Genomic DNA, 19624 nt, shown 5'->3' with positions numbered 1-19624 from the left:
TGCCCAACCAATAGTCAGTCGTGTTCAGACTGAGAGGATAGGTACAATAGTATTCAAAGCGCAGGATTGAACGGTGCCGCAATATGATCTGGAGAGAGAGGTGGGCGGTGCCGATACCATTTGATCAGGTGACTGATGACGAGACTGAACACGACTGACTATTGGTTGGGCATGTTCCCCACGGCCTGGAGTAACTGATTTGATCAATCATGGAAAGCTGAGTAGGTGTGTGTTGATTGGATGAATGTAGATGGCTGGAGTATATAGGAGATCAGTATGGAGTAGTTCAGTAGGCCCCAAGAGGAAGCACTTTGCGAAACGATCGTCGGGCGGCTGTTTCAGACCAGGGTCAGTAGGTATTTATTGCATTTGCACTTTAAACAGTGTTTTTTCCCCCCTTATCTCCTGCAGTCTCCGCTTGTTGTGGGCGGCATCCAGGCTTACACTCCCTTAAATGTTTGGAGTGTTGGTGTATGTATGCTCTGGATGCCTCTATTGCTATATGCGCCCCACCTAGCTGATACTGCGCTACTGTGTACGGGGGGATACTAGTCCCTTATTGGTTTGGAGCTTACTCTGTTTTTATACATTTATTGTAACACCGATCTGTTCCCAGTATGTACTGTCTTTTGTATATGTTTTTTAACTGATATACCATCTATCATGTTGGATATCTAATAAAGAATAATTAATTAAAATTACTCTCTGTGTGGTTGCTCTCTGAGCTGTGTAGGTGATAATACGAATAACTCCATGCGAGATATTTATGATATATTTGTTTTTTGGTGCTTCAAGATGTTAAACTTACCGGCCTATAGTTTCCAGGCTCTGTTTTTGGACCCTTTTTGAATATTGGCACCACATTTGCCATGCGCCAATCCTGTGGGACATTCCCTGTCAGTATAGAATCTGCAAATATCAGAAATAAGGGTCTGGCTATGACATTACTTAATTCCCTTAGGATACGGGGGTGTATGCCATCCGTTCCTGGCGATTTGTCTATTTTAATCTTTTTAAGTCGCTGTTGTACTTCTTCCTGGGTGGGTCAGACAGGACACTTTTAATGGAGAATTTATTTCAACATTCAGCATTTCATCTGACAGTTTATTTTCCTCAGTGAATACATTGGAGAAAAAAATATTTAACAGCTTTGCTTTCTCCTCGTCGCTCTCTGCGACTCCCCCCTCATTACTCTTTAAAGTGCCGACACCTTCAGATTTATACTTTTTAACATTTATATAATTTAAGAACATTTTAGGGTTAGTTTTACTCTCTTTGGCAATTAATCTCTCGGTCTCTAGTTTGGCCGCTTTTATTTGTTTTTTACATAAAACGGCACTGCTAAACGGCTAAAAGCTCTTTTTTTCCCACTAATACATACCAAAAAAGGCTTTAGAACATATAACTGCACTGCTGAACGGCAAATAATACTTTTTGTTTTCCACTAATACATGTAATTTTCTCACTTCACCCCACAACAGCTAATAAGCCCTTTTTTTTGCACTAATATACCCCAAAAATGCTTTAGAACATATAACTGCACTGCGCAAGGGCTAATAAGACATATAAATATTTCCTAGTAATACACCCTGTTAATGGCTGTATCACGCAGCACTTGCACCCCAACAACAAGCAAGGTTTGTTCAAATTACAGAGGTAACATCTTTTGCAAACCTGAAGGCAGCAGTATAATAGCAATTTGGATCCCCAGTCAGTGCAGCAAGGTGAAATAGGATTGCTCCTATTAACCCGGCTGTACACTTTGCTATTGGACTCTGTTCTGCTTTTATAGTGTGGAATAATTCCTCCCTATCCTTTCCCTACACTTCTAATGACCTTTCCCTGGAATTCTATTCAGCAAAATAAAAGTTTTCAAGTTTTTCCTACCACTTTCCCTAGCGCCTGCTAACGTCTCTCCCTGCACTAAGCACACTGGAAAATGGCTGAATCCAAGATGGCTGATGCTATTTATAGGACTGTGACATCACAGGGCCATGAATGTCAGTATGGGTGATCCTGCCTTCTCAGAGTTCTTTGCTCCATGTCCTAACATGTGGAGCAGCCATTTTCGGAAAAAAAATGTGATTCGCTACTACAAAGCATCAGGAAATTCGGATTTGGTGCGAATCAAATTTTTCCTGAAATTCGGATCATATTCCACTTTGTCAATTTCAATTCGCTCATCTCTAGTCATAGCAAAGATTCTGAATTCTCTTGCCCATATGAAATTTTTTTTTTTTTTTTAGTAAACTTGAAAATATTTCTAAGTTTTCACTTTTTCAGTAATAGGGATTGAGTGCAGACTGAAGGGGAAAACTCATTTTTTTTTATATTTTATTTTGGCACAAGACTGCAACATAACAGAATGTTAAAAAAGTGAAAGGGTCTGAAGACTTTACAAATTGAATTGTTTATAGTCCAACTGTAAGACACAAATGGTGAAGCCCTATGACTAATAGGTTTGTTAAACTAATAATTGAGCAACAGTGAGCTTCACAAATGGAAGCTTGCATTAAAATATTATATCATATTAAAATGATGTCTGAGACATAACAGGCAAACTGTATGATGATGCTGTTGCACCTCTGTGAGTGTATGCTCCTGATTCTTTTCTCGTTCACTTTACAGAACAGCTCTAAGGCAACTGTGCATGCACGCTCCAGCCACCTGCCTCAGAAAAGAAGAGGTTGACACTATGAATGCATAAATCTATAGCCACCCCAACAACAAGTAGTAAACACAAAGGTTGAAGAGGCAGCCAAAACAAATGAAGGAGACACATCTGAAGAAAATGAATATATTTGATAAGTGCCTTCTTTTATTTTATTTTTTTTGGAGGGGAAGCAGTTACTGAACTAGGAATACCCCTTTAATATCAGAAGTTGTTGCAAATAGAAAACATGTCAGGTACATCTACAGGTATAATAATAACAAGCAATAAAGCTTACAGTACATTTTTATTAAAAAAAAAAAACATATTTTACAAAATGGATAGACAACCAATCCTCTTGCACCGATGAGCTAGTAAACAGTACCCAATTTACAATTATAATTTTGAAAAGTCCTTGTTATTACTGTTTCTTGTGAATGAAGCTTCCAAATTTTTGCATGAATCTGCCAAATTTATTTTCATTTGGTTGGACCGTGTTATAAACACTTGAGTTGTAACTTAATGTTTGTGGTGGTCTTGAATAACTTGGCATAACTCCCTTACTTCTATAGTCTAAAGTGTTGATAGGTTGTGTATTAGAAGAGGGTACATTGTTTTCTGGCTTGCAAAATTGCTCAAAACGACTATAAACCCTTCTGTCATTTGGTCGAGAGATGCTGGAGTCCTCCTGAGGTTTTGAAAAGTCTGGCATTGGTTGTCCTATATTCATATCCCTACGTGGTAGTTCTTTGTGCTGTATATCTCTGTGCGAGTGTCTTAAATGCATCTCTCTCTGCATGTTATGGGGAATGGTACTATGGTGTAGCTCTCTCTGAGATGATGCTCGGTGAATGCCATCCTTTGGATGTCTTAATACTTCTCTCTGCATTGCAGGATTTATAACTCTTCCATAAGGATTATTATGGACTTGGGCCCTTGTATCTAGAAATTGGATTTGCTCTGTATTAAATCGAGGAGCAGATGCATCACCTATGTTTTCAAGAAATTTATTTTCAACACTACTAATAGTTGGTGACCGATTAGATTTGTCATCCTCTGAAAGGATTATATTCGATCTACTAGATCCTAGAGTAACATTTTCTTTACTTTTATTTAGACTTATTTGTGACATTGAGAGTGTTTTCTCCTTCCGAGGAGAAGAATCATTTTTGGAATCAGATTTTTTCGGACATAGTTCAGCATCATCTTCAGAGATCAATGTATCAGAACTGCTGCACATTCTATAGAATGCAGGTGTTTTGTTTTTAGATAGATTTTCTTTTTTTTCTGGCGCTAGGTTGAGCAGTGATTTGAGTTTCTTTGATCCTTTTTTAAGAAAATTTGGAGAACCTTTATTTTCTTTCTTGCCCGGGGACTCTTTGCTGTCTTCATCCAATGTTTCAGTGGACAAGTATTCCTTAACAGGTTGCACAGTATCACTGCCAACGAGTTGATTTTCATTGCTCGTGATTTTTCCTAGCTTTTCAGTATTGTGGACATCTGTCAGAAATGCTGAGTTTTTTTGTTGCCTTTTTACAAGTGATGTATAAATATAGTTTGGTGGAATCACATTGTTACTAGAGTCTAAGTTTACCTTACGACTTTCAAAGAGCGGCAAGCTGCGTCTTTTAAAAATTGTGTCATTTTGTTTCCTAATACCATCTGGCTGTTTGCTGGTGGAAAGTGCTGTGTACAGGTAACCTGGTGTTGGATTAGTATTGTAACTAAAACTGTGGTTCATGAGTTGTGCATTGTGTGGAACCTGCAGACTATGCCTTTTCACTGCATCGTGATGATGATAAGTCTGTGGTGTATCATAACTTGGAAAATGATTAACTTCTTTCGGCTCTGAAACCCTAACATTTAATGGTGAAGATTTTGGAGTTTGGCTCCCTTGAGAATCAATAATAGTTGAATTTGAATGAGAAGAGTTTGTTGTACTGCTAGTGGTTTCTTTTTGTTCTGGCAAAGTTGACTTGTACAGAATTGATGTCCGTAGTCTTGACTGACTGTACAATGAATTATCTATTGAACTGTCAGCTATCTCATTACCATCGCCTCTGTTTAACTCTATTTCACTTGATTCTGGTGGTATATCAGAGTGATCATTTAAGTATGATTCAATCCTCCAGTTTCGAAGAAATGACTTGGTAGTGTGCTCCAAAGTGGGCATTCTCTGCTGTACTGACCGCACATGATTGTCTGTTCCATGAAAAGATCTTCGTACGCTTGAATTTCTTTCAGAAACATTTGGTGTTAATATTTGGGACAAACGATTAGCATAGCTTTGAGTTGTAGATCCATTATAATTACTTGAGTAACCACCCCTGGATAATGACCCTATGCTACCAACATCAAGATGTCTATTCCAGTGAACAGGTTGATGATTAATTCTACTGTTTGCAGCTCTATTTAGCATTAAATAAGGAGATACATCTGTCTTTTCTCCTGCTGCATAACTATGTCGTTTCCAGTTGTCATTCCGCTCAAACTGCTGAAACTGATTCACTTTATTTTGAACATTGAATCCTCTATATGACAAATTTCTCATATTGTATTTTTCTTCCTCATTGTTAACAAATCTACTTCTTGATTTTAAATATGAAGAATCTAATATGCTTATTTGCTCTTTTCTTCCAAAGAGGCTTCTTTGACTTGAAGCGGAGAGTAAAGAAGATATTGAATTCTGGTATGATCCATTTTCCCATGGAATTTTTTGGTGTTTTCCAGTCACAGATACCTCTGGTCCAAATGCTGCAGGGATAGAGGAACGAGCATAGAGTGTTCGAAATTCCTCATCAAAGCACTCCACTAGTTTTCCAGTGATTACTTGAATCATACTCAAGTGAACTTTTTCATATGACCACATGAAGCTTCAATAAAAGAAATAAATAAAAAATGATTAGCAAAATAATAAGATATAACTTACACATTGAAATTTACTTATATTTAGTGTCTCCTAAAACTTTTAAAGGGCATTTGTCAGCAGATTTGTACCTATGAAAATGTGTTGAACAGCCAAGCAAGTGTGAATGCAGTGAGTTGTAGTTTCACAGCAGCTTTAGTGTCAAAGTTTTCTGACCCCTGAACTAGGATATGTCTAGTGCGGGAACCATGCAGGCAGTGCAATAGCTTTTAATCACTCAAAAACATTAAAGTCATGCACCAACCCATTAAAGGGAACCTGTCATCAACTTTATACTGACCTCACTGAGGGTAGCATAAATTAGTGACAGAAATGCTGATTTCAGCGGTGTGTCACTCATGAGCTAAAAGTAAGTGGTTGCCGAGAACCAGCATCATAATCATTGCAGCCCAGGCCTGGAGAAGAGTCAAATCTACCTGAGAAGAGTCATGGTTATTCATAATCTCCTGCTCTCCAGCCCATCTGCTGATGATTGGCAGTTCTCTCCTAGATAGAAAGGGAGAAAGCTAAGGTAGAAGACTGTCAATCATCAGCAGGTGGGCAGTGAGAGCAGGAATTCATGAATAACCAGGACTCTTCTCAGATGCCCGTGACTCTTTTCCAGGCCCAGTCTGCAATGATTGTGATGTTGGTTCTCGGCAACCACTTACTTTTAACTTATAAATGACATACCTCTGAAATCCACTCTCTTGTCTCTACTTTATGCTGCTGCTAGTATGGGCAGCATAAAGTTGATGACAAGTTCCCTTTAATATGAATATAGCGATACCAAACATGTATGGGTTTTATTTTGTCTTTCTTTAAAAAGTACTTTTATAAAAATAAAAACCTTTGAAAAAAAGAAAAATGTTCTTTGCATCACTGTTTTCTGACAGCCATAACTTTTTATATTTCAGTCTAGAGAGTTGTATGAGGGCTTGTTTTTTTTTTTTTTACAGAAAGAACTGTAGTTTTTATTGGTACCATTTTTGTGGTAAATACAACATTTTGATCACTGTTATTAAATTTTAATCTTGAAGGGGGAAAGGTGCCTAAAAATAGCAAATCAGTTTTCATTTTTTCCACATGGAATTTTTTTTACATTATTTTAATAGTTCAGACACTTTTTGACATTGCAATACCTGGTATGTTTCTTTTTTTATTAATATATTTTGCTAAATATATGTAAAATTGGGAAAGGGGGGTGATTCAAACTATTTAATAATAACTTTTAAACCTCATAGGGGGCTAGAACCTGGGATCTTTTGATCCCTTGTCCAATGCACCTCATAGAGATCTATTAGGGTAAACAGGATTTTCAGATTCTCTCTGCTGAGCTATGCAGAGAGCTTACCATTGCAGCAAGGTAACCTTCAGAAGCGTCCAGGCTGCCTTGGTAACTGATTAGAGCCCCATGAATTCACCACGTGGACTCCGATCGGAAGGCAGAGGGAGACATATCTCTCTGCCTTGGCCCACAGATGCCATGATAGGTGTTGATTGCGGCATCTGGGGGGTTAAATGACGGGATTCGGCACGATCACCATTTCCCATCATTGCAGCTGGTTGCTTGCTGTATGTTACAGCCGTCACCCACCGCCAGTCCCTCAGCCACCGTTACATACAGGTATGTCACAGAGGTTGAAGGGGTTACATAAGTTTTCTGGTCCATTTTACTGATGTCCTTACCTCAGAACAGACCATCAATATTTGCTGCAACACTACGCACCTCTGCTGATCAGCTGTTCTGCAGTAGCTCTGGTCACAAAAGTTGTCTTTTTTTTTCAATAGTTATGTCTATGGAGAAGTATGAGGGCTCATATGATCTGTTGTTTTTGTTAATATTATTTTAGGGTGTGGATGACTTTTTGATCACTTTTTGTTCACTTTTTTGGGAGGTAATGTGCTAAAACAATGCCTATGAAGCACACTTCTGGATTTCCAGCCTCTCACATTTGACCACAGCATATGAGGGGTTAAATATCCATGATCGGCATTACTGACTTTAGCCATGGGTGTCTGCAGTATGAAACAGCAGGCAGCCGGTAGCTATGGCACTCTCTCTGCTTCAAAGTGGGCGCTATCTTTAAAGACATATGCCGTACATGTATAACGAATGTCATGTAGGAGTTAAATATCGCTCTGTCTGTAACGACCGGATCTATAAAATTTCACGTGATCTACCCCCTCAGAGAAATGCTATAAAAATTGTGCCTAAACAGATTTATTTTTGGTCACCTTCCCTCACAAAAAGTGTAATATCAAGTGTTCAAGAAGTACTATGTATCCCAAAATGGTACTAATAAAAATGTCACCTCATCCCACAAAAAATGAGTCCCCAAACAGGACCATTGGAAAAAAATGGCTCTCAGAATATGGCATTGCAAAAATATGATTTTGTTATAAAAATTTTGCTTTTATTGTGTAAAACTGAAAAAAATTAAATAAAATTGCTGCTCTATACAATATCACATATTCTTCCTCCTCAGGTGAATGTTGTAAAAATATAAATTCAAAAAACTGTCAAAACTGCCAAAAAAGTGTTATATTAAGTTATCAAAAAGTACTATATACCAAAAAGCAGTATCAATGAACACATCACCACATCCTACAAAAAATGAGCCCCCACAAAATATGTCTCTGAGAAAATGGTGCTGCAAAAACATGATTTTGTTTGGAAAAATGCTTTGTGTAAAAGTGGTAAAACATAAAAAAAAACTTGTTAAAATTGATTTCTGCCTAGCAGTGTTCCCTGTGATGTCACCAGCACTAATTGGTTGTCTTTATCGCTGCTCTGGGCAGTTTTACAAGCTAGGGCAGCGCTAAAGACCGCCATTAGTGCTGGTGATGTGACAGGGCATACTGCTCCGAAGAAACCGCTGTCTAGCATACTATGCAGCGCAGGGCAAGTGAGAATATCCGAGCACTCAGAGGGGCTAGAGAGGTAAATAAGGAGTTATGTCTGGGTTCATCTCTAAACCCGGACAACCTCTTTAAGGCCTCTTTCACACTTGCGTTGTCCGGATCCGTCGTGTACTCCATTTGCTAGAGGTGCCCGCCGGATCCGGAAAAACGCAAGTTAACTGAAAGCATTTGAAGACGGATCCGTCTTCAAAATGCGTTGAGTGTTACTATGGCACCCAGGACGCTATTAAAGTCCTGGTTGCCATAGTAGTAGTGGGGAGCGGGGGAGCAGTATAGTTACCGTCCGTGCGGCTCCCGGGGCGCTCCAGAATGACGTCAGGGCGCCCCATGCGCATGGATGACGTGATCCATGCGATCACGTCATCCATGCGCGTGGGGCGCCCTGACGTCACTCTGAAGCGCCCCGGGAGCCGCACGGACGGTAAGTATACTGCTCCCCCGTTCCCCACTACACTTTACCATGGCAAACAGGACTTTAGTGTCCTGGCAGCCATGGTAACCATTCAGAAAAAGCTAAACGTCGGATCCGGTAATGCGCCAAAACGACGTTTAGCTTAAGGCCGGATCCGGATTAATGCCTTTCAATGGGCATTAATTCCGGATCCGGCCTTGCGGCAAGTGTTCAGGATTTTTGACCGGAGCAAAAAGCGCAGCATGCTGCAGTATTTTCTGTGGCCAAAAAACGTTCCGTTCCGGAACTGAAGACATCCTGATGCATCCTGAACGGATTTCTCTCCATTCAGAATGCATGGGGATAATCCTGATCAGGATTCTTCCGGTATAGAGCCCCGACGACGGAACTCTATGCCGGAACAGAACAACGCAAGTGTGAAAGAGCCCTACGGAGAAAAGTGGCTCGGTACTGAAGGGAATGATGGCCTATCCTCAAGATACTCCATCAAAATAAAAGGACTGGAAATCCACTTTAACATATACAGCATTCTTTGATTTTTTTTTTTCAAGCCTGGAAAACCTATTTAATAATTCTAATGCAAAAGAGAAAAAAAGTGTTAATCAAGTTCATCACTGTTCATCACTATTTTTCACAATTATATAGTTTAGGACAAAATAATCAGTTCATACATAAACATACATTTTTAATTCCTAAAATGTATTTGGGAATAGGACTAAGTCACTTGTGAATTTTTAGAGTAAAGATCATTTGACTAGAAAGCAAGCTCCTTAGTGCATGGTCTCTGAACAGCGTACAGTAAAGCAACAATATTTCAGTCATTGCTTTAATGCTATGCTGACCAAACATATTAATGCTTAGAACTCCTAGCCTTATCATTAGAAAACTGCAGTGTTCTCAACACCCTTGTCTTGAGAAAATGAGCTATTTGTCTTTGATCATGTTTTGAATTATAATTAGACATTAGGCAAAAATTTTAGTTCCGGTGAAGTAGAGGTCTAAATATTTTATAAATGTGTCAAACAGAAATATGTAAAGAATGCCCCATGATTATATATTTAATTTCTCTGTTAGATGACACAAAATATGACAATTTTCCGACTAGAATCATTTAAAAAAAATGCTCCTGTCCTGGATACTGATATTACCTACTTGCTATTATTCTGAGCCAATGAGAAGTGGTTATTAACATGCCGATTCTTATTGGCTACCCCAGTCTGTATTTTATAGAATCTCTGCAGTGTAACTGAGTTCATGGGCATTAGGTGGACATCCTGGGATGGATTCAAACAAGCAACAGGAGGTAACATACCAAACAGAAATATCTGGCCACAGGAAAAAATAAATAAAATTGTTACTGTTGAGCCAAATATCCCTTTTAAGTTGTTTTGTTTTGTGATCTGAGGAATTAAAATCTAACATACCATAACTCCAATAATAATAATAATAATAATAATAATAATAATAATAAGAAGAAGAAGAAGAAGAAGAAGAAGAAGAAGAAGAAGAAGAATAGTAATAAGAAAAATCCCCACCATCATCATTGATGCGATCATTAAAAATACATTAACATGCATTTTACCTGTAAGTTCCATACATGACCCTCTCACAGTCAACTAGTAGAAACTTCTGTTCCATTTTTCCACAGAATTTTGCTCCTGACTTAGAAAAATATTCTTGTCCTTTGACTGTTCGTACTCTCATGTTCTGTAACAAAAAAATAATAGTAAGTATTAAATATAACACACAGTGTCAAGGAATCACTATGAAGTATATTTCTAGATCAGGTATCTCAGTGTGCTTACATCTGATGTGTAAAGGTGGGTTCACATCACGTTTTTGTCATACATTTCGTGTGCACAGAAAATGTATACATTAATGGTTGGACACACAAATCAGGGTTCCACGCCGGAAAGGGAGCGTGAGAAAGGGAGACCACATCCAAGGAAGGTTAATGTATGAAATTAAATGTGATTGAGCAGAAATGTGGGACAAATTATTGAAGCCGATCCTTCGAAGGAAGGGAGGGGGCGCGCGGCAATTACCCACTCCCGACTCGGGGAGGTAGTGATGATAAATAACAATACAGGACTCTTAAGATGCCCTGTTATTGGAATGATTATCAAAAAATTATAGGGAATGTCACTGAAGTATATTTGATTTGGAAACATTAAACAGGAGAGGCCCTGCTGCTGCTTTGTTGACTCTAGATAACTTCTGCCTGATCGCACGTCTCCGTGACGACCACCATCCATTTGGATATCTTCTCTATCAACTTCCGATGTTCTTTTCTGTGCCTACCATGTTGATCACGGTTAACGCCGAATCAGGGTTCCATGCCGGAGAGGGAGCGTGAGAAAGAGATACCACATCCAAGGGAGGTCAATGGCACCAATGTGATCAAGCGGAAATGTGGGACAAGTTGTTAAAGTTGAAGCATCGAAGGAAAGGAGGGGGCACGTGTCACACCTGCGTTCGGGTGTCCGCTCGTGAGCTCCGTTTGAAGGGGCTCACAAGCGTCCCTGAACGCATCCGTCCAGCCCTAATGCATTCTGAGTGGACGCGGATCCGCTCAGAATGCATCAGTCTGGCGGCGTTCAGCCTCCGCTCAGCAAGCGGACACCTGAACGCTGCTTGCAGCGTTCGGGTGTCCGCTTGGCCGTGCGGAGGCAAGCGTATCCGTCCAGACTTACAATGGAAGTCAATGGGGACGGATCCACTTGAAGATGACACCATATGGCTCAATCTTCAAACGGATCCGTCCCCTATTGACTTTCAATGTAAAGTCTGGACGGATCCGTTCAGGCTACTTTCAGACTTAGTTTTTTTTCAAACTATAATGCAGACGGATCCGTTCTGAACGGATACAAACGTCTGCATTATAGGAGCGGATCCGTCTGAGCAGACATCAGACGGACTCGCTCTGAACGCTAGTGTGAAAGTAGCCTTAAAGGCAAATTTTTGAAATTTTATTCCCTGTCACCTATGCAGAGCAGGGATTTTTCATCGCCAGAAATGGGTTAATGTCACCCACCAATGGAACAGACGATTTTTAAAAATTTCGGTCCCTATGACCTATGCACAGCAGGGGTTTATTTATGGCAAAAGTGGTAAAATGTCATCTGACAATGGAACAGAAAAATTTGTGAAATTTATTAACCTGTCCACTAGGTAGAGCAGGGGTATATCACAGCCAAAAATGTATGAATGTCACCCATCTATGTAACAGAAAAGTTAGTGAAATTTATTAACCTGTCCACTAGGTAGAACAGGGGTATATCACAGCCAAAAATTGGTGAATGTCACCCAAAAATGTAACAGACAAATGAGTGAAATGTATTAACCTGTCCACTAGGTAGAGCAGGGGTATATCACAGCCAAAAATTGGTGAATGTCACCCAAAAATGTAACAGACAAATTAGTGAAATGTATTAACCTGTCCACTAGGTAGAGCAGGGGTATATCACAGCCAAGAATTGCTGAATGTCACCCAACTATGTAACAGAAAAATTAGTGAAATTTTTTAACCTGTCCACTAGATAGAGCAGGGGTATATCACAGCCAAAAATTTGTGAATGTCACCCGACAATGTAACAGAACAATTAGTGAAATTTATTAACCTGTCCACTAGGTAGAGCAGGGGTATATCACAGCCAAAAATTGATGAATGTCACCCGACAATGTAACAGAAAAATTTGTGAAATTTATTAACCTATCTACTAGGTAGAGCAGGGGTATATCACAGCCAAAAATTGGTGAATGTCACCGGACAATGTAACAGAAAAATTTGTGAAATTTATTAACCTGTCTACTAGGTAGAGCAGGGGTATATCACAGCCAAAAATTGGTGAATATCACCCGACAATGTAACAGAAAAATTTGTGAAATTTATTAACCTGTCTACTAGGTAGAGCAGGGGTATATCACAGCCAAAAATTTGTGAATGTCACCCAAAAATGTAACAGACAAATTTGTGAAATTTATTAACCTGTCCACTAGATAGAGTAGGGGTTTATCAGCCAAAAGCTGGTAAATGTCACCCGACAATGTAACAGAAAAATTTGTGAAATTTATTAACCTGTCCACTAGGTAGAGCATGGGTATATCACAGCCAAAAATTTATGAATGTCACCTATACCTGTCAGCGGTACTACCGCATGTTTACTCCCGACTGCGTCCACACCTTTGTGACTCCCTCCACCAGCGGCACTAGTCTGATGAAGGCACGGAGGTGCCGAAACGTCACTCCGCCGCAGCAACCACCATTGATATGCAAATAAAACAAATTGCACTAAATACGACTTGGCTGGAGTCTTTGTATCTACTATAGAAGGGGTGGGAACCCTACTCCAGCTCCAAACATCCACTGAGTGCTTCAAGGGCTCTGTTTGTCACTCAACTATGTAACAGAAAAATTTGTGAAATTTATTAACCTGTCCAATAGGTAGGGCAGGGGTATATCACAGCCAAAAATTGGTGAATGTCACCCAAATATGTAACAGAAAAATTAGTGAAATTTATTAACCTGTCCACTAGGTAGAACAGGGGTATATCACAGCCAAAAATTGCTGAATGTCACCCGACAATGTAACAGAAAAATTAGTGAAATTTATTAACCTATCTACTAGGTAGAGCAGGGGTATATCACAGTCAAAAATTGGTGAATGTCACCCGACAGTGTAACAAAAATAATAGTGAAATTTATTAACTTGTCTACTAGGTAGAGCAGGGGTATATCACAGCCAAAAATTGGTGAATTTCACCCGACAATGTAACAGACAAATTTGTGAAATTTATTAACCTGTCCACTAGGTAGAGCAGGGGTATATCACAGCCATAAATTGGTGAATGTCGCCCAACTATGTAACAGAAAAATGAGTGAAATTAATTATCCTGTCCACTAGGTAGAGCAGGGGTATATCACAGCCAAAAATTGGTGAATGTCACCCAACAATGTAACAGAAAAATTAGTGAAATTTGTTTACCTGTCTACTAGGTAGAGCAGGGGTATATCCGAGCCAAAAATTGGTGAATTTCACCCGAAAATGTAACAGACAAATTATTGAAATGACATAAAATAAAATACGTACAAATTAAAAAATAATTTTGATGAATGAGATGGAGGTCCATATGGAGTAGGAGGTTGAGGCGGCGGTGGTTGTAGCGGTGTAGGTAAAACGGCGGTGGAGGAGGAAGGGTTAGCCAACACTGGTTTTTGGTTTTTATTTTATTTTTATTTTTTTAATTAGGGTACACCCCAAAAGAATGGGTAATATCAAAAATACAACAAACTAGCAATTGCGCTGTAGTATAACAATGGCTGGGTAAGGCCGGTATACATGTCTATTCTGCACAAGGCACGGACAAATCCTGTGGGATCCATGCCTGGTTCATTTTAATGAACGTGAGCTTGTCCACATTGGCTGTGGACAGGCGGCTGCGCTTGTCTGTGATAACGCCCCCTGCCATGCTAAACACAAGTTTAGACAATACATTGGCTGCAGGACAGGCCAGCACCTCCAAGGCGTAAAGGGCAAGCTCAGGTCATGTGCCCAATTTGGAGACCCAGAAGTTGAAGGGGGCAGACACATCATTCAGTACATATAGGTGTGAGCACACATACTGCTCCACCATGTTGCTGAAATGCTGCCTCCTGCTAACACGTTCCATATCAGCTGGTGGTGCTGTTTGTTGTGGCATGCTGACAAAGCTTTTACACATTTTGACCCTGCCTTCTGAGGTGCTGGTGGTGACCCAGCTGCGTTGGCGACCTCTTCCTCCTCCTCTGCCTTTGCCCTGTGCTACCACTGTGCCCCCGCTGTCAGGTGGGAATGCCACCAGCGTGCACTTGTACTCGCGCATCTTACAATCACGCTCCAGTGATGGAATTAAGGACGGTACGTTGTCCTTGTAACGGGGATCCAGCAGCGTGGCCACCCAGTAATCACCACAAGTTAGAATGTGGGCAACTCGGCGGTCGTTGCTGAGACACTGCAGCATGTAAGTGCTCATGTTTGCCAGGCTGCCCAGAGGCAACGACAAGCTGTCCTCTGTGGGAGGTATATCATCTGTGTCCTCTGTGTCCCCCCAGCCATGCACCAGTGATGGCCATGAGCTGGTTTGGGTGCTACCCTGCTGTGAACACGGTTCCTTCTCCTTCATCTCCTCCTCCTCATCCTTTACCTCGTCATCCTCCAGAACTGTGCCCTGGCTGGACAATTGTGTACCTGGCGTTTGTGGGTGCAGGAACCCACCCTCGGAGCCACTTGTGGATGACTGGCCGGAAACCCTATGAAATGATCTTTCTTCCTCCTCCTCCTGTGCCACATCCTCTTCCATCATCGCCAGCAGCGTTTTTTCAAGGAGGCATAGAAGTGGGATAGTAACGCTGAGAACGGCGTTATCGGCACTGGCCATGTTGGTGGAGTACTCAAAACAGCGCAACAAGGAACACAAGTCTCGCATGGAAGCCCAGTCATTGGTGGTGAAGTGGTGCTTTTCCGCAGAGTGACTCACCCGTGCGTGCTGCAGCTGAAACTCCACTATCGCCTGCTGCTGCTCGCACAGTCTGGCCAACATGTGCAAGATGGAGTTCCACCTTGTGGGCAAGTCGCATATGAGTTGGTGAGTGGGAAGGCCGAAGTTATGCTGCAGCGCTGACAGAGGAGCAGCAGCAGGGTGAGAACACCGAAAGCGCGCACAGACGGCCCACACTTTTTGCAGCAGCTCTGACATATCGGGGTCATTTTTAAGAAACCTCTGCACCACCAAGTTCAGCACATGCGACAGGCAAGGAATGTGCGTCAAACCGCCTAGTCTCAGAGCTGCTACGAGATTTCGCACACCACCAGGCCGGGCTTGAGGTTTACTGGCACCAGCCACTCATCGGTCTGTTGTTCCATGCCCGTCCACAGCTCCTGCACGGTGTGGGGTTTGTACCCCAAACAGATACGTTTTAAAACTGCCTGCTGTCGTTTACCCATGGCTGTGCTGAAGTTGGTGGTGAAGGTGTTACGCTGACCGGATGAGGAGGTAGTAGAGGATGAGGAAGCGGAGTAGGAGGAGGAAGCAACGGGAGCCAAACTGAAGTGCCCTGCAATACTGCAGCAGAAGAGGAAACAGGAGGAAGCAGGAGGAGCCAGAGACCTTTCTTTGTTTTTGAGGTGTCTACTTCACTGCAGCTCGTGCTTTGCACTTAGTTGACTGGTCATGCAGGTTGTGCTCAGGTTGAGAACGTTTATGTCTCGCTTCAGGCTCTGATTGCACAGCGTGCAAACCACTTGTGTCTTGTCATCAGCACATTGTCTGAAGAACTGCCACGCCAGGGAACTCTTTTGAGCTGGCTTTGGTGTGCTCGGTCCCTTGCAGTAGCAGGCGTACTGTTTAGGGGACGGCCGCTCCACTTTGGCACCCTGCTCCCTCTTCTGCTGTGCTGGTGGCTCTGTGCGACCACCACCTCTTCCTCTGAACTACACAGGTCACTCGCATGACCTTGATTCCATGTGGGGTCGAGGACCTCATCGTCCTCCACATCATCTTCCACCCAGTCTTCACCCCTTCCCTCCTTGTCGGTCTGCGCACTGCAGAAAGCCACAGCAGTTGGCACCTGTGTTTCGTCATCATCCGAGACGTGCTGCAGTGGTCCTCCCATGTATTCATCCTGAAACATAAGTGGTTGGGCATCGGTGCACTCAATCTCTTCCACTTCTGGGGCAGGGCTATGTGAATGGCCCTGGGAAACCCTGCTAGCAGAGTCATCAAAAAGCAGAAGAGATTGTTCCATGACTTGGGGCTCAGACTGCTTTGCTGATTTGCAAGGGGGTGAGGTGAAAAACTGATGGACATCGGCTTCAGGTGCCAACTCTGATCTTTTAGCAGGAGACTGGGTGGGAGACAATGTGAAGGAACTGCAGGCACTGTCAGCAACCCAATCTACTATCGCCTGTACTTGTTCTGGCCTCACCATTCATAGAGCCGCATTAGGCCCGGCCAAATAACGCTGAAGGTTCTGTCGCCTACTGGCACCTGAAGAAAGAGTTTCACTTGTGCATGTATCTGGCACAGATCGACCACGTCCTCTCCCTGCAACAGGACCTCCACCAGCAGCACCACGACCGGGGCCACGTCCCTTATTTGACGCTCTCCTCATTCTCCGCAATTTTAGGATCTTGCCCAAAATGGGTGTTTTTTTTATTACAGAATATAACAGCACTATCTAACGTATGTATTTTACACTGACAGATGCAGAAAAGGCCGCAAATTTAGTATTTTGCCAAAAATTTGTGTTTTTTAAACCCAGAATTTGCAGTATTTCAAGCTTGTATTTCACATTAAGAAATACAACATAGGCCCCAGATGTTGTGTATTGCCAAATATGGGTGCTTTTTTAAACCAAGAAAATTATTGCAGTATTTCAAGCTTGTATTTCACACTGACAAATGCTGCAAAGGCACCAGATGTAGGATATTGCCTAAAATGGGTGTTGTTTTTAACCACTTCCCATCCGGGCCATTTTCCCCCTTCCTGACCAGGCCAAATTTAGCAAAACTGACATATCTCACTTTATGTGGTAATAACTTTGGAACGCCTTTATTTATCCAAGTTATTCAGAGATTGTTTTCTCGTGACACATTGTACTTCATGATAATCATAAATTTGAGTCAAAATATTTCACCTTTATTTATGAAAAAATCCCAAATTTACCCAAAAATTTGAAAAATTCGCAATTTTCTAAATTTCAATTTCTCTGCTTTTAAAACAGAAAGTGATACCTCATAAAATATTTATTATTTAACATTACCCATATGTCTACTTTATGTTGGCATCATTTTGGAAATGTCATTTTATTTTTTTAGGACGTTAGAAGGCTTAGAAGTTTAGAAGCAATTCTTCAAATTTATAAGAAAATTGCCAAAACCCATTTTATAAGGACCAGTTCAGGTCTGAAGTCACTTTGTGGGGCTTACATAGTGGATACCCCCATAAATGACCCCATTGTAGAAACTACACCCTTCAAGGTATTCAAAACCGATTTTACAAACTTTGTTAACCCTTTAGGCGTTCCACAAGAATTAAAGGAAAATGGAGATCAAATTTTTAAATTTCACTTTTTTGGCAGATTTTCCATTTTAATCAATTTTTTTCTTTAACACATCGATGGTTAACAGCCAAACAAAACTCAATATTTATTACCCAGATTCTGCGGTTTACAGAAACACCCCACATGTGGTCATAAACTGCTGTATGGGCACACGGCAGGGCGCAGAAGAAAAGGAACTCCACATGGTTTTTAGATGCCATGTCCCATTTGAAGCCCCCTGATGCACCCTTACAGTAGAAACCCCCAAGAAGTGACCCCATTTTGGAAACTAGGGGATAAGGTGCCAGTTTTATTAGTACTATTTTTGGGTACATATGATTTTTTGATGATTCATTATAACACTTTATGGGGCAAGGTGACCAAAAAATTGGTTGTTTTAGCACAGTTTCTATTTATTTATTTTTACAGCGTTCACCTGAGGGGTTCAGTCAAGTGACATTTATTTAGAGCAGATCGTTACGGACGTGGCGATACCTAATATGTATACTTTTTCTCATTTATTAAAGTTTTACACAATAATAGCATTTTTGAAACAAAAAAATTATGTTTTAATGTGTCCATGTTCAGAGAGCTATAGTTTTTTTATTTTTTGAGAGATTTTCTTATGTAGGGGCTCATTTTTTGCAGGATGAGGTGACGGTTTTATTGGTACCATTTTGTGGGACATACGCGTTTTTGATCACTTGGTGTTGCACCTTTTGTGATGCAAGGTGACAAAAATTGCTTGTTTTGACACAGTTTTTTTTTTTTTTTTTACGGTGTTCACCCGAGGGTTAGGTCATGTGATATTTTTATAGAGCTGGTTTTTACGGACGCGGCAATACCTAATATGTATACTTTTTTTTATTTGTTTCACTTTAACACAATAATAGCATTTTTGAAACCAAAAAAATGATGTTTTAGTGTCTCCATGTTCTAAGAGCTATAGTTTTTTTATTTTTTGAGAGATTTTCTTATGTAGGGGCTCATTTTTTGCGGGATGAGGTGACGGTTTTATTGGTACTATTTTGTGGGACATATGCGTTTTTGATCACTTGGTGTTGCACTTTTTGTGATGCAAGGTGACAAAAATTGCTTGTTTTGCCATTTTTTTTTTTTTTTTTTTTACGGTGTTCATCCGAGGGGTTAGGTCATGTGATATTTTTATAGAGCTGGTTTTTACGGACGCGGCAATACCTAATATGTATACTTTTTTTATTTTTTCTATTTTTTTTTTTTTTTTTTCGTTCCTTACTTGGGGACTTTTTTTTTTTTACATGTGAAACTTTTTTTTTTTCAACCTTTTATTTTTATTTTTTTTATTTTACACTTTTCGTCCCCCATAAGGTCATACAAGACCTCTGGGGGACATTTACTTCACTTTTTTTTTTTTTTTTTCACAGTTGATTTCTCCTGTAACTGGGGCTGACATAGTAGCCCCAGTTACAGGACAAATGCACCCCTATAGAGGCTGTACAGCAGCAATCCTGCGCTGTACAGCCTCACAGCAGGGCTGATCGAGGTCTCTGAGAGACCTCACACAGCTCCTGCACACTCCGGTCACGGCGGTCATATGACCGCCGGGCCGGAACAGGAAGCGCACAGCGCTGCCTTCTCTGCAGACACAGCGCTCGGTGAGCGCTGTGTCTGCAG

At 40.9% G+C, this 19624-nt stretch overlaps 1 protein-coding gene across 1 annotated transcript in view; it reads right to left on the bottom strand.

The window, feature by feature from the left end:
* Positions 1 to 2598: 2598 nt before the first annotated feature.
* Positions 2599 to 19624, bottom strand: part of FAM83B (family with sequence similarity 83 member B) — a 126417-nt gene continuing 109391 nt past the window's right edge. Inside the window, exons 4-5 of the mRNA XM_040428575.1 lie at positions 10475 to 10599; positions 2599 to 5523 (exon numbers count right to left, since the gene is read on the bottom strand). Of these exons, the coding sequence (XP_040284509.1) occupies positions 3072 to 5523; positions 10475 to 10599 (2577 nt within the window). The 3' untranslated portion in view covers positions 2599 to 3071. The remainder of the gene's footprint in view (positions 5524 to 10474; positions 10600 to 19624) is intronic.

The sequence above is a fragment of the Bufo bufo genome, chromosome 4 (assembly GCF_905171765.1).
Source record: "Bufo bufo chromosome 4, aBufBuf1.1, whole genome shotgun sequence".
Lineage (NCBI taxonomy): Eukaryota > Metazoa > Chordata > Amphibia > Anura > Bufonidae > Bufo > Bufo bufo.
The sequence above is the reverse complement of the archived record's forward strand: the minus strand, read 5'-3'. Positions and strand labels throughout refer to the sequence as shown.